The 22,550-nt window shown below is 46.6% G+C and overlaps 2 protein-coding genes across 2 annotated transcripts in view; both read left to right on the forward strand.

Moving 5' to 3' along the window:
* Positions 1 to 2,067, forward strand: part of LOC129716263 (forkhead box protein N3-like) — a 14,768-nt gene extending 12,701 nt beyond the window's left edge. Inside the window, exon 6 of the mRNA XM_055666136.1 lies at positions 522 to 2,067. The gene's annotated coding sequence lies outside the window, so the exon portion shown is untranslated. The remainder of the gene's footprint in view (positions 1 to 521) is intronic.
* A 5,126-nt stretch (positions 2,068 to 7,193) lies between these two features.
* On the forward strand, positions 7,194 to 21,724 carry LOC129716264 (uncharacterized). Its single transcript, XM_055666137.1, has 8 exons — positions 7,194 to 7,300; positions 11,454 to 11,556; positions 11,685 to 11,950; positions 17,366 to 17,465; positions 17,594 to 17,859; positions 19,209 to 19,308; positions 19,437 to 19,702; positions 20,771 to 21,724. The coding sequence occupies exons 1-8, from the start codon at positions 7,286 to 7,288 to the stop codon at positions 20,966 to 20,968; spliced, it is 1,314 nt and encodes a 437-aa protein (XP_055522112.1). The 5' UTR covers positions 7,194 to 7,285; the 3' UTR covers positions 20,969 to 21,724.
* Positions 21,725 to 22,550: the final 826 nt, after the last annotated feature.

Raw genomic sequence — 22,550 nt, forward strand, 5'->3', positions numbered from 1 at the left:
GTATCAGGACCTGGTAACGGGAGGTAAAATAACAAAAACAGACTTGATTGGTAGTCCCCTTTCTGCGGAGTTTAATGTTATAATAGAGCGATTGTTTCTATTTTCTCTCTCTTTCTTTTCTAGGGTCTATTTTCTCACTTTACTTCCTTCTCTAACTTCTTTCCTAAGGGGCTTTCTTTTCCCAACACTCTTGCACTGCACGACTCTCTTGCACTTTCTTTACTTTCCTTACTTCTACCTTTTTCTTAAAGCTCAAAAAAAAAATGAAGCGGTACAAAAAATGTATTAAGAAGTATGTGTTGTGTAGGATTGTAATTTACCGTACTTCTAATAAAAAAAAAATTAAAAAAAAAAAAAAAAAAGGAATTGCAGAAGCTGGAATCTTGAGCAAGTGTTGGATGAACTCAGCGGGTCAGTCGGCATCAGTGGAGGGAATGGACGGGACACGTTTCGGGTCAGGGGAGGGGATGGTGAACTAATTCCTGTCTGATGGCCTGGTATTTCCTTCCCCTTGTCTCCAGCTGTGACCCAGCATCTCGTCCAGTCTGGGCTGACGTCTGCCTGGCCAGACGGCCAGCGTCAATCTCGAACGGTGACCACAACTACAGCTTGGCCGGGGGGCGTGGCGAGCGGCAGCTCCGGGTGTCGGCGCCAGACAGGACCGTGCCAGCCTGGGGCGGCGGTGACGACGGCAGCGAGGGATTTGTCAGCGGCGGAGAGTCGGGGACGGAGGACGAGGGGGCTGAGGACTCGCTGGCAGACAGCGGCTACGTCCCGCTCGGCACCCGGACCCCCAGCGCCGCGGGGAGCGGACCCCGTCTCGAGGGGTGGGATGCGCTGGGAATCGACGAGGAGTTACGGGAGGTGGCGGGAAGCCTGCTCAACCTGGCTGGGATCCATCGCTGAAGGGGAGCCTGGAGAATGGGGGGGGGCAGGAAGAAGAATAGGCAGCTGTGAATTCTCACCATTTTAAGGATAAGGGGCAAATCTTTTACGACCGAGATGAGGAAAACATTTTTCACACACAGAGAGTGGTGAATCTGTGGAATTCTCTGCCACAGAAGGTAGTTGAGGCCACAGTTCATTGGCTATATTTAACAGGGAGTTAGATGTGGCCCTTGTGGCTAAAGGGATCAGGGGGTATGGAGAGAAGGCAGGTACAGGATACTGAGTTGGATGATCAGCCATGATCATATTGAATGGCGGTGCAGGCTCGAAGGGCCAAATGGCCTCTACTCCTGCACCTATTGTCTATGTTTCTATGTTTCTACCATGCGGTATCTCTGTATCAATAGCCGTCCCTCCCCCCAGCTCCCTGCAAGCCTGGACAACCACACCTGACTAGGAAGGTTCAACTCAATACCCCACTAGACAATGCTCCCACCCTCTTCTCCATTGCACCAGGCAGCCCCATCTTATTCTTCCAACTGAATCACAAACGGAGAAATATCTTAAACATCTGCTGCCATCCTCTTCCTTGACCAACCCCCTTCCTTCCATCCACGGATCTCGAGGATGTTGCCAGGACTCGAGGGTGTGAGCTATCGGGAGAAGTTGGGCAGGCTGAGATTCTATTCCTTGGAGCGCAGAAGGCTGAGGAGTGATCCTACACAGCTGTATAAAATCATTAGGGGAATCGATGAGATGACGAGTCTTTTACTTAGGGGGTGAGGGATTTAAAAACCAGAGGACATAGGTTTAAAGTGAGAGGATAAAGATTTAATAGGAACCTGAGGGGCAACTTTTTTACACAGTTAGTTTAGTTTATTGTCACATGGCTTTTGTGGGGTGCTAACCTGGCAGCTGAAAGATAATACATGATTGCAATGGAGCCATTGATATACGATAAGGGAATAACGTTTAGTGCAAGATAAAGCCAGCCAAGTTTGATCAAAGATAGTCCAAGGGTCACCAAAGAGGTAGATGGTAGTTCAGCACTGCTCTCTGGTTGTGGTAGGGTGGTTCAGTTGCCTGATAACAGCTGCGATGAAACTGTTCCTGAATCTAGAGGTGGACAAAAATGCTGGAGAAACTCAGTTCTTTCTTAAACCTTGAGTTGCACCACCACTTTGTGTCTTTTTCTTTGTAAACCAGCAACTGCAGTTCATTTGTTTCAACATTTATAAGACACTTGGGCAGATGCATGGGCAGGAAAGATTTAGAGGTCTATGAGCCAAACACGGGACTAGGTCAAATGGGACATCTTGCTTGGCGTGGACAAGTTTGGGCCAAAGAGCTTGTTTCCATGCTGCGTGTCTCTATGACTCCAGCTTGCTCTATGTGGGCTCAAGGCAGAGGTAGGAAGGAGTCTGGACTTTGCGTACACTGATGTAATTGATATGGGCAGTGACATACGCATACAGACTTGATCAGACAAGCCTGTGGAAGTGGACACGACCAGATTCACACACATAGAGACACCTATGAACATTCAAGATTCAAGTGAGTTTATTGTCATGTGTCCCTGATAGTAAGTAAGTAAGTTTTATTTATATAGCACGTTTTAAGTCAACTCGCATTGACACCAAAGTGCTTTACATAAATTAAATAATAAATTCCATTGCAAACCATAGAAAAAGGTTTGCAATGGAACGGGGCACTCGTAGTCCTCAGGCCGCGCCGGCTGGAGCTCCGACCCCGGCGAACTCGATCAGTGTGTCCATATACACACTGTTGGCAGTCGGCGGCCACAGCGCTCCGGAGCTTAAATATATAGGGTGATTCCCTCACTGAAAGGTAGTCACTGGGTCCCGACAGGAAACGCCGCTCCATTCTCGATGGTAGGCCGCGAGGACGGGGCGTAGAAGCAGTTCGGAGGGATGCTGCCTCTCCGACCAAGGGGACTAAGAAATAAAGTTTCCCCCTCCCCCACCACATAAAAGATCTCCAGCTAACATTTTTAACCGGACCTAAAATTAAAAAAAGGTGAAGAGACGGACTGCGGGCAGGCTGCCATACACAGACGGCGCCCACAGATCTTAGATAGGACAATGAAATTCTTGCTTTGCTTTCAGCACAACAGAACATAGTAAACATACAGAACGGTGTCCATATCGCTGTATAAATGCTCATAGGTCTTCATTGAAGGGAAAATAACAGCAGAAGTTGTTGGCCGTGCAGATATAAAGATAGAAAATATCGGGAATTATCGCGTTTGCTCATTGCATTTCATCAAAACATCAATAATGCCTTAGTTTTGATGAAATGCAGCGAGCAAACGCGATAATTCCGATCTGCACGGCCAACAACTTCCGCTGTTATTTTCCCTTCAGCTCTCTCTTCTCTTTACCTTCATTTTTCTTCATCTTTGGAACTCTAAAGTAGGATAGCTGTGTCTCACGGTCACCTCAAATGCACAGTTATTTACAGCGCAAAGATTAACCGTTTTTGCGGTTTTTAACAGGTTTGAAAGTACGCGTTTCTAGCATCAATAACATGTACCGTAAGTGACGCATGTACCCCGGTTGGATTTTGTGGCTCATAGAAACATAGAAACATAGAAAGTAGGTGCGAGAGCAGACCACCAGGTCCATCGAGCCCGCACCGCCATTCGCTCATGGCTGAACACTAAACAGACACACTTACCCACAAACAGTAGACACAAGACACAGAACACAAGACACTACCCTCCCCTTTATACCGCTATCACCCCTCTCCACCCCAAGAACCTCGTGATCTCCTGGGAGAGGCAAAAAAACGGATAAAAACCCAGGTCCAATTCGGGAAAAAAATCCGGGAAATTCCTCTCCGACCCCAATCTAGGCGATCGACACTTGTCCAGGAGATCACTCAGGTCTTACTATACTAACCATACCTAGGTCCATATCCCTGCCCTCTCCCCGTAGCCCCTTATCCCCTTGGCAGCTAAAAAACCATCTATTTTAGTCTTAAATATATTTAAAGTTTCTGCTTCCACTGCTCCCTGGGGCAGTGAATTCCATAAATTAACCACCCTCTGGGTGAAGAAGTTCTTCCTCATCTCAGTTTTAAAAGAGCCCCCCCTTATTCTGCAACTATGTCCCCTAGTTCTAGTGCATGAAGACCTATGACCCAGTGACATTTCGTGAAATCACCCTAGACACACATGAATAAATAAACTGATCAAGTGCAAATAACAGATAATGGGTTATTAAAGTTCAGAGTATTGTCCGAGCCAAGTTAACATTCATGTAGACTCATGATGGACACAAAATGCTGGATGTATCCAGAGATTTGTGATTATTGTGTGTTTTTGTCATTTTTACTATATGTAGGACTGCAAGGCAACAAAATTTTGTTCAGACCTTGCGGTCTGAATGATAACAAAGGCTACTTTGACTTTGAGATGCTGCCTGTCCCGCTGAGTTACTCCAGCATCTTGTGTCTATGCATCTGCAGTTCCTTCCTACACGTGTAGACTCGTGGGCAGATGTACGAATCCACATGCACACGAATATTGATGGGGGTTGAGCAGACACAGACACGATGGGCCGAGTGGTCTCGACCTGTGCCACAGATCTCGATGATTGCACAAACTGGATTTCTGCTCTGACTGGGCACTAGGCATGGGGGAGGGGGTATTTCTGTTTTCTCATCTCACTGAACATTCAAAATAAGATCAGTGGTACAGAGTGAGATGTTGTTCGCAGCCACATCAGACATTGCCGTCAGTGGGTCAATCGGTGTCGTTGTTAAAAACAACGGCCACATTACAAATTTCAAAATAGACTTTATTCGTAATAAATATATACAATACAGGAACCAAATTAATTTTACTTCCACTTTATGTGGAATGTGACGAATAAAACTGATTGTATCGTATTGTATTACACAACTCCATCCGACATTCTCGGAAGCTATGCTTACATTCAATACTATACACAAATATTATCCCCCACACTTGCCACTCATGGGGCCCACTGGCCTGGAATCCCTTCCCTTATTTTTGAGGGGCGTCTCCACCACACCCTGCCCCCATGTCCAGCAGTGGAAGGACCCCACTCTGTGGGCCTCCCCCACCGAGCCTTGGCGTTGGCTGCACCTTTGAAGAAGTTCTCCTTCTTTCTCCGACATGAGTACTGTGAGACCCTCTGTCACTGCCCCTCCCTCTGTGATTCCAGTAGCTCTCCTGGCTATTGAAGTCTGAAGAAGTGTCCCCCTTAGAAAAGGCCATGTATAATGTCCTCCAGAGATGCTGACTGACCCTCTGAGTTACTCCAGCACATTGTGTCTTTTTTTTTTAGTAAACCAGCATCTGCCTATCCTTGTTTCAACACCTCGTATTCCAACTGGGCAGTGTACAACACAAGGAAGCGAACACTGAATTTTTCAATTTCAGGCAAATTTTATCTATCGATTCCTCTCTCTCTCTCTCTCTCTAACTCTCCTTTTAATCCACCACCACTATTTCCCATTTCTCCCCTTTCTGTTTCAGTTTAGTTTATCGTCACGTATACTGAGGTACAGTGAAATGTTTTTTTTTTTGCGAACCAGTCAGTAGAAAGACAATCATATTTTGCTGGGAGGAACAGCACCTCATATTTCGCTTGGGTAGTTTACACCCCAGCGGTATGAACATTGACTTCTCTAACTTCAGATAGCCCTCCCACTAGTCTTACTGTATACGAGTGCATTCAATCTTTGTCCCGCCCCCTCCCCTGACATCAGTCTGATGAAGGGTCTCAACCCGAAACCCGGAGTAGTGAAGGTCTCGTCCCGAAACGTCGCCCATTTCTTGTCTCCAGAGATGCTGCCTCACCATTTGAGTTACTCCAGCATGTTGTGTAGAAAGAAAATACAGTAGAAAGACAAAACATGATTCCCATATCCTCCTCCCCCTTGCGCCCATTTATCACCCATTTCTGTCCTGTCCCCCCTTGGTTCGATCCACCAACCACCCACAGGTTTTCTCTACAAGATCCCCCTCCACCACCTCGTTCCACTTGTCCTCAACACTGCTATCTACCCGCATTGCTGACTCTTGGATCACAGGGAGGGTGGGGGGTTGCACTTCTAGAAAACTCTGTAACCCAATTTTCCAGTAAATAGTATATACATGAACGCTGTACACTTCCAGTTTTCCACTTTCCATAAAGTCCATAAGAGTGATTTTTTGTTGTGTATCTCACATTCTTAATACAATACAATACAATACAAATTTATTATCATTTGAGCCCCAGTGAGACTCAAACGAAATGTTGTTTCCACAGCCATACAAACAAAGACACTGTCTTACAGACATACACATAATTAAATTCACACAAACATCCATCACAGTGAAGCCACTGTGATGGAAGGCAAGTCTTTTCTCTCCCCTGTTCTCCGTGTCTCTCCCGATGTCCAAGCCCCAGGCGGGCGATGATGAGTCCCACGGCCATTTTAGGCCGCGCGGGGCGATTTACGGCCCCGCTCCCGGTCTGAAAGTCCAAGGTTGGAACCCCCACGGGCGATGGTGAGTCCCACGGCCATGAAGCCGTGCCGGGTGATGTACTGTCCCGGTCCGGGTGTGACACCGGCTGGAGAAGTCGCGTTGCGGGAGCTCCGGGAAGCGGTCTCTCCTCTCCTCCCAACCCGCAAGCTCCCGATGTCCCAGTTCCACCGGACCTGCGGCTGCGTTGCTGGAGCCTAAGCCCCAGGAGTCGAGCCGCAGCAGCGAGTCACCGCAGCTCCCCCACGCTCCGAGGCCGGCCACCCCCGACGATGGTGAGTCCGCAGCTCCGCAGCTCCGCAATCTCCCGAGCCCCCAGGTCGTTCAGGCTGGAGGCCGCTCCACGGTGCTAGGCCCCAACGACAGCCGAGACCCGACAGGGAAAAAGTCGGGTCTCCCGGACAGGGAAGAGATTTAAACAGTTTCCCCCTCCCCCCCCCGCCCCCCACATTTCACATTTAATACTATTAAAAAACACCAAGCACTACATTTAACTAGACAAAAAATAAAAAAAAGACAGACAGGCTGTAGGGGCCGCTGCAACGGGTGAGTCGCGCCGCCAATTGCTGAATGGATATATTTAAGGCAGAGATAGATAGATTCTTGATTGATACGGGTGTCAGGGGTTATGGGGAGAAGGCAGGAGAATGGGGCTGAGGGGGAACTATAGATCAGCTGTGATTGAATGGCAGAGTAGGCTTGATTGGGCAAATGGCCTAATTCTACTCTTATCGTAAAAACTTATGAAACGTGTAAGAGCAAAGTTCATATCAATATTGGACCCGCCCAGGTTATATACGACTAGAATCGAAAGCAAGACTACATTCTGATCTGCAGGTGCGGTCAAAATCAGAGGAAGATCAAACTCACCAAGTGAACATGAACCATCGAAAGGTAATTTTTAATCTCAGCTCTGGTCACTGCGCAGGTGCTGGTTATTGATGCTCAGACATATTATCTCCATCAGTCAGAAAATGTCTGAAGCTCAACAACCTACACCCAGAGCTGTAGGAGACTGTGGTCCACTGACAACGGGCCGTACTCGATGTGTGTGTGTGGGGGATTTTCCTCAGCTTTCCCTTGTTCATATTGTGGTCTTCAGAGGACATGGCTGCTGATGTCATGGTGGAGTTGATGCCGGGTGTGGTCGGGCACTGGCAAACGTTTGGCAGGCATTCTCAGTCCAGGAATTGGGAGAGTAAAGGGGCTAAAAGAGACGGTGAGTGAAGGTGTCAGTTCTGGGATGAAGGACGACAGTGGGAGCCAGTGAGGAGATGCGGTGGGAAACAAGGTGGGCGGCTGGGGAAACATGACACCAAGATGGAGCTAAAAGAGACAAGGCCACTCTGGCAAGAATAGCAAGATAGGGAATAAATAGCAAATATGTTATATTTCATTTAGGTTTCGTGATCCCACCCCCAAATCTTTGCACATCCCCAATCTTTTCCACTCGTCACTCTAATTTCTTGTTTCATGTACCTTGTGTTTTATGACTGTTGGCAGATCAATTTCCCTCTTGGGATGAATAAGGTTCTATCGCATCATTTGATCTTGATTTGGGCAATGAATGGACCTTGGACAAGAGCGTAATCACTTTTGTTCTAAATGAATGTTCTGATCTTAATCCTTGTAACCACCGTGGTGCGGTGGAGTTGATGGGGAGAATGTCGACCCTCTCCTGCACAAACATAAGCAGTGATCAAATTAACATGGGTGTGAATTCAGTGTTTGTGGATATCAAAGCCCAATTTGTTTGTGCATTCCATGCCCTTTGTCCAAGTGTTCCCAACAGTCTGACAAGGTAGACAAGGGAGGGGGAGCTGAAAAAAGGCTGCGGGCGAGATTGTTAATCGATAGCCCTGTGTGGGTGGATTTGTACATCTGGGGGCATGTGCCCGTGTGACCACCTATTTATGTCCTAAGTCTGCACCAAAGACTTGTCCCCCATTTCTTGGCCTTCCTTACCAATGGACCCAGACCTCGTTCCGTTAAGCCCAAGTTCCACAGCGTTCTTCTTCTTCTTGCGTGTGGCGTGCACAGCCTAAAGTTGTTTGACAACTTGTCCTAATTGATCTTATTTGATTGTGCACACCAGGTTGATTGCATTCGTCGAAACAGGGCGGACCACGTGAAGGTTGCAATCTCCCACCCTGCACAGCCTTCCAGCCTCAGGGACTACCAAAACGACATAGACTGATTTTAAAGATAATTTAGAGCAGCAAAACAGGCAATTTGGACCAACTGCAGGTTTTTATGCTCTTTGGGAACCTCCTCCTGCATATCAGCCTTCGTTTCCAGCAAATATGAGAGATGGCCTGAGTGCTTTCTCTCGAGCTGCTTAATGGGAAATTCAAAAGCTTTCTCAGAAATAACAATTTCTAATGCGCCATAACTTACCTGGGTTTCTTTCACTTTCATGTTGTGAGAGTAAGTTCCTGTTTACTCTGACTATAAAAACTTGAAACCTTGTACCCTTTGTTTCACTTTCCCTGTCGTTAACTTTGGATAAATATTAAATAAATGGAAACCTCCTGGTCTGAGCCACCACTGCATCGTTGGCAGAGAGTCTTGAGATGGTCAGAGAAGCAGATATGGAAAAGTAACAGGGAGTTTTTAAAAGAATGAGATCTAGTTTCAGCTTTCTCAATGAAACGCAGGAACAATTAAGCAGTTGGAAATGATTAACAACTGAATGTGGGAAAAGTTGGGGTTTGACATCCACAAACACTGAATTCACACCGGAGTTTATTTGATCGCTGCTTATTGTGTGGGAGAGAGTAGACACACTGCCCAGCACCACACGACTGAACCACAATGGTGCAAGGATTATAAGAACATCCATTTCTAACAAAGGTGAATGCACTAATTCATTGCCCAAAGCCAGGATCAAACACAAATCTAAAATTAAATAAAACATATTTGCAGTTTATTCCTCATCTTGCTTTTGTTGCCAGATAACCGGGCATCCTTGACTCTTTTAGTTCCATCTCAGTTTCTGTTTCCTAAGCCTTCTATTTTCTCTTATTTAAGCCATCTCTCATCATCTGTTCCCTCATGAAAACTGTTGCAGGCACTCTGTGAATCCTGTGCGGCTTCATCTGATCCCATTTTACCTTTCCCCATTTCACTACCCTCAGCCCCAAATCACCACAGATCAGTACGTTCTCTGGCAAGATGCTGAGAATTGTTGATCAGCAGACAGATGCAGTGATTCTTCAACCAGGACAAGTGAAGATCAACGGACAAAATATAAAAATGTGAAATATTGACCTTTAGCTCGAGGGCTGGATCACAAATAGGAATTATCTTACAGTATTGGCAGATTTATCTAAATTAGTTCCACCTTCTTGGGTACACTGCTGCACAGATTCAACAGGTAAATAATAAGACGAAGATTAATATCAGGACGAAGTATGAAGAGCTGGTCATAGACTGCCGCAAGCAGGGCTGGAAGGCAAGGTATATGCCCATAGCGGTTGGCTGCAGAGGTTTTGCAGGGCAATCGCTCTACAAAGCCTTGAGGGCACCGGGCATCAACGGAGTGGCGAGGGGAAAGGCCACCAAGAACATCACAGAGACAGCAGAGAAGGCCTCGAGATGGCCCTGGATCAGGAGAGAATGTCCATGGGGAGGAGCGAATGCCACCTGAACACAAGTCGTGGTCTGATCAACCACGGCTGGGTCGCCTGGGTGAGGGTGTCTGATGTTGAAAGACCCGAAGCACCCAATGACCCCCAGGTTACATCACTGATGATGATAATAATAATAAATTTAATTTATATAGCGCTTTTCTAAGACTCAAAGTCGCTTTACAATAGTAACAGACAATAGCAGACGGAGAAGCGGCAAACAAAGAGCGCCAGCGTCCTCTCCGTGCAGCACATAAAGAAAGAATACAGACATAACAGTAATAAAGAAATTTAAACATAGAAACATCCCCCCACAAAGTCCAGTCCCCATCCCATGTCCATGGGCCTATTGAGGCCTCCACAGTTGCCTCCACGGAGGCCCGATGTTCCAGGCCGATTGTGCTCCGGCGTCGGGAGAATCCTCACAGCGGCTTGGGAACCCTGGAACGGCCGCTTCCGTACTGGAGGCCGTGGCTTCCAAAACCAACAAGGCCGCGCCGGATGGAGCTCCACAACTGGCGATCTCATCCAGAGATCCCAGGCTCTCGATGTAAAGTCAGCGCCGCCGCCCGCAGCTGGCCGCTCCTCAGACCCACAGATCCGCAATGCTTTTTTATCGCCGGTCCCAGCATACCGGAGTTCCAGTGCGGCGACCCGGGCAAGGCATCGCCCGCTCCGCGATAGCGCTCCAGTGCTGTGCCGCCGCCGAAGCCGTGTTACTGGGCGGTCCCTGATAGGAAACGCCGCTCCAGGCCCACTGGTAGGCCGCAAGGACGGGTCGAAACTGCAGCCCGGAGAAAAGCTGCCTCTCCGACCAGGTAGGGACCCTGAAAGATAGTTTCCCCCTTCCCCCCCCCCCAATAAAAAAATTAAAACACCAAAAAAAAACACTTTAACTAACTAAAAAAAAAAAAAAAAAAGATGAAGATAAGGACAGCTGCTGGCTGGGCAGCCATGCACAGGACAGTGCCCCCAACCGTTATGAATCTTCTTCTGATGATGTGTTCAGGAGCATCAATAGATGTATCTTTAGCAAAAGACTAAAAAACAATCACAAGTACAAAGTGCACAGATTTGATTTGCACTCCTGTAGGTACAAATGATTCATGAAATATAATTTTGTTGTTGGGTTTGTTGTATTGAACCCTAACCATCAGAATCCAAATCACTACAAACATCAGGTATTATCACAACGTTTAGCAGGTACTATCGCAACATTTCAGAAACATTTGGACAAGTACGTGGATAGAACAGGTTTAAAGATATATGGGCCAAAGGCAGGCAGGTGGGACATGTTAGTCAGTGTGGGCAGGTTGGGCCGAAGGGCCTGTTTTCACACTGTATGATTCGATGAAAATAAAACCAAATTGTTTAACATCTGGTGTTGGTTTATAATGTGATCTCTATCTTATTTCCAGTTTAAACCAAAACCTGGAGATTTGATTGAAATACCTCGAAAGGGTGGGTATAAAGACTGGGCCCTCTACATGGGAGATGGAGACGTCGTGCATTTAACTTCAGGTAAAAGCTGTTCACTTTTATTCTCCCATTTAACATGTTTTGCATTGTAGACTTCTCTGCCCATGTGTAATTCAACCCATACCAGGGATACTATCAGATGATGAAAGACCATTTAATATCTATTCTAGATGGTGCAAGTGGAGATACGAGTACTCGATTCTCTAGGTCGGAAGAGATTGGTGTGATTAAGAGGGAGCCTCTCGCTGACGTAGCTGGCAATAATTCCTGGAAAGTCAACAATAGATCGGACATAATATGGAATCCATTACCCGTTGACAAGATAATAAAAAAGGCTAAAGAAAACATTGGATGCAGAGTGCGTTACAAAGTACTAAGTGCAAACTGTGAACACTTTGTTAATTCACTTCGGTATGGTATACAGATATCATTTCAGGTAAGTACAGTATATAACGTGGACATAAAGTCATTGTTCTTTGACGGGCCTGAGATTACTTTGGGGACTGGTCCTCCAGCAAATTATTGTCCCTCCAAATGCATGGGACATGATGGTACACTAATGTTATATGTATCCAACGCCTCTACTTCCTTAGAAGTTTGGCATGTCCCCTACAACTCTCACCAACCTCTACAGATGCACCATAGAAAGTATTTTATCAGGATGCATCACATCTTGGTTTAAGAACAGCTCCATCCAAGACCGCAAGAAATTACAGTAAATTGTGGATGCACCCCAGACCATCAGACAAACCAACCTCCCTTCTATTGACTCATACCTCATGCTGCCTCGACAAGGCCACCAGCATAATCACAGACGAGTCGCACCCTGGCAACTCCCTCTTCTCCCCTCTCCCATTAGGCAAGAGGTATAGAAGTGTGAAAATACACATCTCCAGATTCTGTCTGAAGAAGGGTTTCGACCCGAAACTTACCTATTTCCTTCGCTCAATAGATGCTGCCTCACCCGCTGAGTTTCTCCAGCATTTTTATCAATCTACAGATTCAGGGCCAGTTTCTACCCAGTTTGAATACTTTTAATCTCAGCTTTGGTCACTGAGCAGATGCTGGTTATCGATGCTCATGTCTCCATCAGTCAGAAAATGTCTGAGCTCAACAACCTACACCCAGAGCCGTGGGAGACTGTGGTCTGCTGACAGTGGGTCGTACACGATGTGTGTTGGGGGGATTTTCCTGAACTTTCCCTCGTTCATATGTGGTCTTCAGAGCTTCCACCGATGCCATGGTGGAGCTGATGCCGGCTGTGATCAGGCACCGACACACAGCCCAAAGAAGGACGCGTTGTGGCATTTGGCAGTCATCCTCAGTCCTGGATGTAGGGTGATGTGGGGAGCGTGAAGTCAGAGGGTAAAGCGGGTTCTGGTTTTAAAGAACATTTATAGCAGCAAAAGACAATTTGGCCCAACCGCAGGATTTGATGCTCTTTGGGAACCTCCTTCTGCATATCAACCTTTTGTTTCCAGCAAATATGAGAGATGTCCTGAGAGTCTCTCTCGAGCTGCTTAATGGGAAATTCAAAAGCTTTCTCAGAAACGCCAATTTATAATGTGCCATAACTTATCTGGGTTGCTTTCACTTACATATTTATCTGGCTCCTTGAAAAGATCTCCATCGCCTTCCTTAGGCACAGCCTATGGGAGTAAGTTCCTCTTTACTCTACTCTCTGACTGTAAACACTTGAACTCCATTTTCCCTTTGTTTCAAGTCAAGTCAAGCCAAGTCAAGTTTATTTGTCACATACACATACGAGATGTGCAGTGAAATGAAAGTGGCAATGCTCGCGGACTTTTGTGCAAAAGACAAACAACAAAACAACCAAACAAATTATAAACACAATCATAACACACATATTATTTTACATAATAAATAATGGAAGGAAAAACGTTCAGTAGAGTTAGTCCCTGGTGAGATAGGCGTTTACAGTCTGAATTGCCTCTGGGAAGAAACTCCTTCTCAACCTCTCCGTTCTCACCGCATGGCAACGGAGGCGTTTGCCTGATCGTAGCAGCTGGAACAGTCCGTTGCAGGGGTCTCCCATGATTTTATTTGCTCTGGAGTTGCACCTCCTGATGTATAGTTCCTGCAGGGGGGCGAGTGAAGTTCCCATAGTGCGTTCGGCCGAACGCACTACTCTCTGCAGAGCCTTCTTGTCCTTGGCAGAGCAATTCCCAAACCAGATAGTAATATTTCCGGACAAGATGCTTTCCACCGCGGCTGCGTAGAAGCACTGGAGGATCCTCGGAGACACTCTGAATTTCCTCAATTGCCTGAGGTGGTAAAGGCGCTGCCTTGCCTTACTCACGAGTGCTGAGGCGTGTGATGCCCATGTCATATCCTCGGAGATGTGGACTCCCAGATATTTAAAACAGTTCACCCTATCCACAGGATCCCCATTTATCCTCAATGGAGTGTAAGTCCTCGGATGTTGTGCCCTCCTAAAGTCCATGATCAGCTCCTTCGTTTTTTTGATGTTCAAGAGGAGGCTGTTATCCTGGCACCAGAGTGCTAGATCAGCCACCTCCTCCCGGTAGGCCTTCTCGTCGTTGTCTGAGATCAGGCCCACCACCACAGTGTCATCAGCAAACTTAATTATTGAGTTGGAGCTGAACCTAGCCACACAGTCATGTGTGTACAGGGAGTACAATAGGGGGCTGAGGACGCAACCCTGGGGCGATCCTGTGCTCAGGGTGAGGGACTTCGATGTATTCCCTCCCATCTTGACTACCTGGGGTCTGGCGGTGAGAAAGTCCAGGACCCAGGCACACAGGGAGGTGTTGAGCCCCAATTCCATTAGCTTCCCAGCCAGTCTGGTGGGGACTATCGTGTTGAAGGCTGAACTGTAGTCTATGAACAGCATCCTCACGTAGCCTCCCTTCTGGCTGTCCAGATGGGAGAGAGCGGTGTGCAAGACCTGGGAGACCGCATCGTCCGTGGACCTGTTCGGACGGTATGCGAACTGCAACGGGTCCATGTTCCCAGGGAGGAAGGCGCAGATGTGATTCTTCACCAGCCTCTCAAAGCATTTCATGACTACCAAGGTAAGGGCCACCGGACGGTAGTCATTCAGACAGGCTGGGGAGGCATTTTTTGGTACCGGTACAATGATGGATTTTTTGAAGCAGGCAGGGACCACGGACTTGTCCAGGGAGAGGTTGAATAATGTAGTGAGCACTGGAGCTAGCTGCGTAGTACAGGACTTGAGTACTCTTTAACACTTTCCCTGTCGTTAACTTTGGATAAATATTAAATAAATGGAAACCTTCTGGTCTGAGCCATCGTTTGCATTGTTGTCAGGGGGTCTTCAGATGGTCAGAGAAGCAGACAAGTAAAAGTAACGGGCGATTTAAAAAAAAGAATGAGACAAAAAATCTAGTTTCAGCTTTCTCAATGAAACGCAGGAACAATTAGGCAGTTGGAAATGATTAACAACTGAATGTGGGAAAAGTTGGGGTTTGACATCCACAAACACTGAATTCACACCGGAGTTTATTTGATCGCTGCTTATTGTGTGGGAGAGAGTAGACACACTGCCCAGCACCACACGACTGAACCACAATGGTGCAAGGATTATAAGAACATCCATTTCTAACAAAGGTGTCTGCACTAATTCATTGCCCAAAGCCAGGGTCAAACACAAATCTAAAATTAAATAAAACATATTTACAGTTTATTCCCCATCTTGCTTTTGTTGCCAGATAACCGGGCATCCTTGACTCTTTTAACTACATCTCAGTTTCTGTTTCCTAAGCCTTCTATTTTCTCTTATTTAAGCCATCTCTCATCATCTGTTCCCTCATGAAAACTGTTGCAGGCACTCTGTGAACCCTGTGCGGCTTCATCTGATCCCATTTTACCTTTCCCCATTTCACTACCCTCAGCCCCAAATCACCACAGATCAGTACGTTCTCTGGCAAGATGCTGAGAATTGTTGATCAGCAGACAGATGCAGTGATTCTTCTACCAGGACAAGTGAAGATCAACGGACAAAATTAAATAAATGTGAAATATTGACCTTTAGCTCAAGAGGGCTGGATCACAAATAGGAATTATCTTACAGTATTGGCAGATTTATCTAAATTAGTTCCACCTTCTTGGGTACACTGCTGCACAGATTCACCAGGTAAATATTAAGACGAAGATTAATATCAGAACGAAGTATGAAGAGCTGGTCATAGACTGCCGCAAGCAGGGCTGGAAGGCAAGGTGTATGCCCATAGCGGTTGGCTGCAGAGGTTTTGCAGGGCAATCGCTCTACAAAGCCTTGAGGGCACTGGGCATAAACGGAGTGGCGAGGAGAAAGGCCACCAAGAACATCACAGAGGCAGCAGAGAAGGCCTCGAGATGGCTCTGGATCAGGAGAGAATGTCCATGGGGAGGAGCGAATGCCACCTGAACACAAGTCGTGGTCTGATCAACCACGGCTGGGTCGCCTGGGCGCTGATGTTGAAAGACCCGAAGCACCCAATGACCCCCAGGTTACATCACTGATGATAATAATAATAATAAATTTAATTTATATAGCGCTTTTCTAAGACTCAAAGTCGCTTTACAATAGTAACAGACAATAGCAGACGGAGAAGCGGCGAACAAAGAGCGCCAGCGTCCTCTCCGTGCAGCACATAAAGAAAGAATACAGACATAACAGTAATAAAGAAATTTAAACATAGAAACATCCCCCCACAATGGTTCCCATTATGAGGGAAGGCACAAAGTCCAGTCCCCATCCCATGTCCACCCATAGTTGGGCCTATTGAGGCCTCCACAGTTGCCTCCACGGAGGCCCGATGTTCCAGGCCGTTCTCGCCGGGTGGTGTTGCTCCGGCGTCGGGAGAATCCTCTCAGCGGCTTGGGAACCCTGGAACGGCCGCTTCCGTACTGGAGGCCGCGGCTTCCGAAGCCAACAAGGCCGCGCCGGATGGAGCTCCACAACTGGCGATCTCATCCAGAGATCCCAGGCTCCCGATGTAAAGTCAGCGCTGCCGCCCGCAGCTGGTCGCTCCTCAGACCCACAGATCCGCGATGCTTTTTTATCGCCGGTCCCAGCATACCGGAGTTCCAGTGCGGCGACCCGGGCAAGGCATCGCCCGCTCCGCGATAGCGCTCCAGTGCTGTGCCGCCGCCGAAGCCGTGTTACTGGGCGGTCCCTGATAGGAAACGCCGCTCCAGGCCCGCTGGTAGGCCGCGAGGACGGGTCAAAACTGCAGCCCGGAGAAAAGCTGCCTCTCCGACCAGGTAGGGACCCTGAAAGATAGTTTCCCCCTTCCCCCCCCCCACATAAAAAGTTTAGACCTCCAGAACAAAACACTTTAACTAACTAAAAAAAAAAAAAAAAAAGATGAAGATAAGGACAGCTGCTGGCTGGGCAGCCATGCACAGGACAGTGCACCCAACAGTTTTGAATCTTCTTCTGATGATGTGTTCAGGAGCATCAATAGATGTATTTTTAGCAAAAGGCTAAAAAACAATCACAAGTACAAAGTGCACAGATTTGATTTGCACTCCTGCAGGTACAAATGATTCATGAAATATTATTTTGTTGTTGGGTTTGTTGTATTGAACCCTAACCATCAGAATCCAAATCACTACAAACATCAGGTATTATCACAACGTTTAGCAGGTACTATCGCAACATTTCAGAAACATTTGGACAAGTACGTGGATAGAACAGGTTTAGAGAGATATGGGCCAAAGGCAGGCAGGTGGGACATGTTAGTCAGTGTGGGCAGGTTGGGCCGAAGGGCCTGTTTTCACACTGTATGATTCGATGAAAATATAACCCAAATTGTTTAACATCTGGTGTTGGTTTATAATGTGATCTCTATCTTATTTCCAGTTTAAACCAAAACCTGGAGATTTGATTGAAATACGTCGAGGTCTGTTTACACACTGGGCACTCTACATTGGACATGAAGATGTCGTACATTTAACTTCAGGTAAAAGCTGTTCACTTTTTTTCTCCTATTTAACATGTTTTGCATTGTAGACTTCTCTGCCCATGTGTAATTCAACCCATACCAGGGATACTATCAGATGATGAAAGACCATTTAATATCTATTCTAGATGGTGCAAGTGGAGATACGAGTACTCGATTCTCTAGGTCGGAAGGGATTGGTGTGATTAAGAGGGAGCCTCTCGATGAGGTGGTTGGCAATGATTCCTGGAAAGTCAACAATGGATCAGATGGAATGTGGAATCCATTACCCGTTGACAAGATAATAAAAAAGGCTAATGAAATGATTGGATGCAGAGTGCGTTACAAAGTACTAAGTGCAAACTGTGAACACTTTGTTAATTCACTTCGGTATGGTATAGAGATATCATTTCAGGTAAGTACAGTATATAACGTGGACATAAAGTCATTGTTCTTTGACGGGCCTGAGATTACTTTGGGGCCTGGTCCTCCAGCAAATTATTGTCCCTCCAAATGCATCGGACATGATGGTACACTAATGTTATATGTATCCAACGCCTCTACTTCCTTAGAAGTTTGGCATGTCCCCTACAACTCTCACCAACTTCTATAGATGCACCATAGAAAGTATTTTATCGGGATGCATCACATCTTGGTTTAGGAACAGCTCCATCCAAGACCGCAAGAAATTACAGTAAATTGTAGATGCACCCCAGACCATCAGACAAACCAACCTGGATTGTGCTCCGGCGTCGGGAGAATCCTCACAGCGGCTTGGGAACCCTGGAACAGCCGCTTCCGTACTGGAGGCCGCGGCTTCCGAAGCCAACAAGGCCGCGCCGGATGGAGCTCCACAACTGGCGATCTCATCCAGAGATCCCAGGCTCCCGATGTAAAGTCAGCGCCGCCGCCCGCAGCTGGTCGCTCCTCAGACCCACAGATCCGCAATGCTTTTTTATCGCCGGTCCCAGCATACCGGAGTTCCAGTGCGGCGACCCGGGCAAGGCATTGCCCGCTCCGCGATAGCGCTCCAGTGCTGTGCCGCCGCCGAAGCCGTGTTACTGGGCTGTCCCTGATAGGAAACGCCGCTCCAGGCCTGCTGTTAGGCCGCAAGGACGGGTCGAAACTGCAGCCCGGAGAAAAGCTGCCTCTCCGACCAGGTAGGGACCCTGAAAGATAGTTTCCCCCTTCCCCCCCCCCCCCACATAAAAAAGTTTAGACCTCCAGAACAAAACACTTTAACTAACTAAAAAAAAAAAAAAAAAGATGAAGATAAGGACAGCTGCTGGCTGGGCAGCCATGCACAGGACAGTGCACCCAACAGTTTTGAATCTTCTTCTGATGATGTGTTCAGGAGCATCAATAGATGTATCTTTAGCAAAAGACTAAAAAACAATCACAAGTACAAAGTGCACAGATTTGATTTGAACTCCTGCAGGTACAAATGATTCATGAAATATTATTATGTTGTTGGGTTTGTTGTATTGAACCCTAACCATCAGAATCCAAATCACTACAAACATCAGGTATTATCACAACGTTTAGCAGGTACTATCGCAACATTTCAGAAACATTTGGACAAGTACGTGGATAGAACAGGTTTAGAGAGATATGGGCCAAACGCAGGCAGGTGGGACATGTTAGTCAGTGTGGGCAGGTTGGGCCGAAGGGCCTGTTTTCACTCTGTATGATTTGATGAAAATATAACCCAAATTGTTTAACATTTGGTGTTGGTTTATAATGTGATCTCTATCTTATTTCCAGTTTAAACCAAAACCTGGAGATTTGATTGAAATACGTCGAGGTCTGTTTACACACTGGGCCCTCTACATTGGACATGGAGACGTCGTACATTTAAATTTTGGTAAAAGCTGTTCACTTTTTTTCTCCTATTTAACATGTTTTGCATTGTAGACTTCTCTGCCCATGTGTAATTCAACCCATACCAGGGATACTATCAGATGATGAAAGACCATTTAATATCTATTCTAGATGGTGTAAGTGGAGATACGAGTACTCGATTCTCTAGGTCGGAAGGGATTGGTGTGATTGAGAGGGAGCCTCTCGATGAGGTGGTTGGCAATGATTCCTGGAAAGTCAACAATGGATCAGATGGAATGTGGAATCCATTACCCGTTGACAAGATAATAAAAAAGGCTAAAGAAATGATTGGATACAGAGTGCGTTACAATGTACTAAGTGCAAACTGTGAACACTTTGTTAATTCACTTCGGTATGGTAAAGGTGTATCATTTCAGGTAAGTACAGTATATAACGTGGACATAAAGTCATTGTTCTTTGACGGGCCTGAGATTACTTTGGGGACTGGTCCTCCAGCAAATTATTGTCCCTCCAAATGCATAGGACATGATGGTACACTAATGTTATATGTATCCAACGCCTCTACTTCCTTAGAAGTTTGGCATGTCCCCTACAACTCTCACCAACTTCTATAGATGCACCATAGAAAGTATTTTATCGGGATGCATCACATCTTGGTTTGGGAACAGCTCCATCCAAGACCGCAAGAAATTACAGTAAATTGTAGATGCACCCCAGACCATCAGACAAACCAACATCCCTTCTATTGACTCATACCTCATGCTGCCTCGGCAAGGCCACCAGCATAATCACAGACGAGTCGCACCCTGGCAACTCCCTCTTCTCCCCTCTCCCATTAGGCAAGAGGTATAGAAGTGTGAAAATACACATCTCCAGATTCTGTCTGAAGAAGGGTTTCGACCCGAAACTTGCCTATTTCCTTCGCTCAATAGATGCTGCCTCACCCGCTGAGTTTCTCCAGCATTTTTATCAATCTCCAGATTCAGGGGCAGTTTCTACCCAGCTGTTATCAGGTAACTGAATCATCCTACTGCAACCAGAGACCAGTGCTGAACTACCATCTACCTCTTTGGTGACCCTCGGACTATCCTTGATAGGACTCTGCTGGTTTTATCTTGCACTAAAGGTTATTCCCTTATTGTGTATCTATATACTGTGAATGGCTCGATTGTAATCATGTATTGTCTTTCTGCTGACTGGATAGCACGCAACAAAAAGCTTTTCACTGTACCTCAGTACACGTGACAATAAACTAAACTAATGTTCACTGGCTGGCTTATGTATATTTGGCAGTGAGATCCAACTGGGTTGGGGATTGGGGTAACGTTTAGACTAATATAGTAATGCTTTGAAGGGAAGGGGTGGCAAAGGCAAAAGGGGCAGTCACCAGAGGTCATGTCATCGATGACATCACTTAGAATCACTTGGAACATTTCTGCTGTAGAATCCATTGCTATACTTGAAAATATCTTTTTTTTTCACAGGTTATTGCAGGAATCGGCATATTTGGTGCAACGGCCTTCTTCAGTCCTGTTGCTGCTGTTGCTGCACTTGGTGCCGCCTGCCTTTTCAATGTTTTTCCTAGTGTGAGCTCATCACTGAATAGCACATCACTGAATAGCACATCACTGAATAGCACATCACTGAACAGCACATCAGTGAAAAGCACAAAACAAACCTAGAGTGTGCTGAGTTGTTATTAAAGCATTAATCAACCCCATTGATTGAGTCGATGCACCACCAGCATTGCTGCCTCGCCAACAGTCTGTCTGTCCTTTCTACTGTTTTTATTAATTTGAAGTAAGTGTTAAAAGAATGTTTTAGAGTTTCTCGGTTTGTTTGATGTAGGGGGGGGATGGGGAGAATTGGGGGAAACTTTTTTTCAATCTCTTACCTCGACAGAGATGCGATTTTTCACGTAATCGTATCTCTGTCGCCTCTGCGGCCTAACATCGAGGAGTTGGCGGTCTTTCCTGGAGAACGGCCGCGGGCGCTGAGCGGACTTCAACATCGCGGAGCTGCGATCCTTTTCCAAGGATCGACTGTGGAGAGCTCCAACCGCGGGGCCTGTGGACTTTAACATTGTGAAGCCAGCGGTCTCTGGTAAGAAGAGGCCGACTCGGGAGCTCCATGTCACGGAGAGAGTTTCAAACGTCCCGACGCGGGAGTTCCAATCAACCCGACGCGAGGGCCTCGGACAGTCAGTAGCGGTGACTGCGGAGGGTTCAACAGCCCCGACCGCGTTGAACAAAGAGGAAGATAATTGAACTTTATTACCTTCCATCACAGTGGAATCTGCTGTGGTGCATGTTTATGTTACATTTTATTTTATGTGGCAGGGTGCCTTGTTGCTTTTCACTTCGTATGGCTGTATGGGAACTCATATTTCACTGTACCTTAATTGGTTCATGTGACAATAAATTAATCTTGAAATCTTGTATCTTTCTTCAGGTCCACAAAGGGTTTATTTAATCTGTTCACAGCGCTGCTATGATCCAGGAGAACTGATTTCAAAGCCAATCCACTTCACACCAAGCCTAACTTGTTATGGTGCCATACAAGCAGGATGAAGCATCCTATCTATTCCACCTAATTAATTTCCTCTCAATCTTCCGTAAAGCCGAGGATGCAGGAAAGTTATCGGGATGCATCACAGCTTGGTTTGGGAACAGCTCCATAGAAGGCCGCAAGATATTGTGGACGCAGCCCAGACCATCACACAAGCAACCTCCCCTCCATTGACTCCATTTATACCTTGCGTTGCCTTGGCAAGTCCAGCAGCATAATCAAGGATGTGTCGCACCCTGTCCACTCCCCCTTCTCCCCTGTCCCATCAGGCAAAAGCTATAGAAGTGTGAAAACACACATACTTCTAGATTCAAGAACAGTTTCTTCACCTCAAAGATACCTTCTCCTACTTATCCTTGGACCATGATCCCACAGATGAACACTAGGCCTTAATCTCAAACACCATTACTGATTTCATCACTTCTAGCTATCTGCCATCCACAGCCTCCAACCTTATCGTTTCCCAGCCCGTTTTTATTTTCTCCCCAAATCCACAAACACAACTGCCCTGGCAAACCCATTGTTTCTGCTTGCTCCTCCCCCCTGGTCCAATCTCTCCCGATCTATGTCCAAGATACCTCACATGTCCTTCGTCTCTTTAATGACTTCCGCTTTCAGAGCCCCCACTCCCTTACTAGTGACGTTCGGTCACTCTAAACCTCCATCCCCCACCAGGAAGGCCTTAAAGCCCTGTGT

The sequence above is a fragment of the Leucoraja erinacea genome, unplaced genomic scaffold (assembly GCF_028641065.1).
Source record: "Leucoraja erinacea ecotype New England unplaced genomic scaffold, Leri_hhj_1 Leri_198S, whole genome shotgun sequence".
Classification (NCBI taxonomy): Eukaryota; Metazoa; Chordata; class Chondrichthyes; order Rajiformes; family Rajidae; genus Leucoraja; species Leucoraja erinaceus.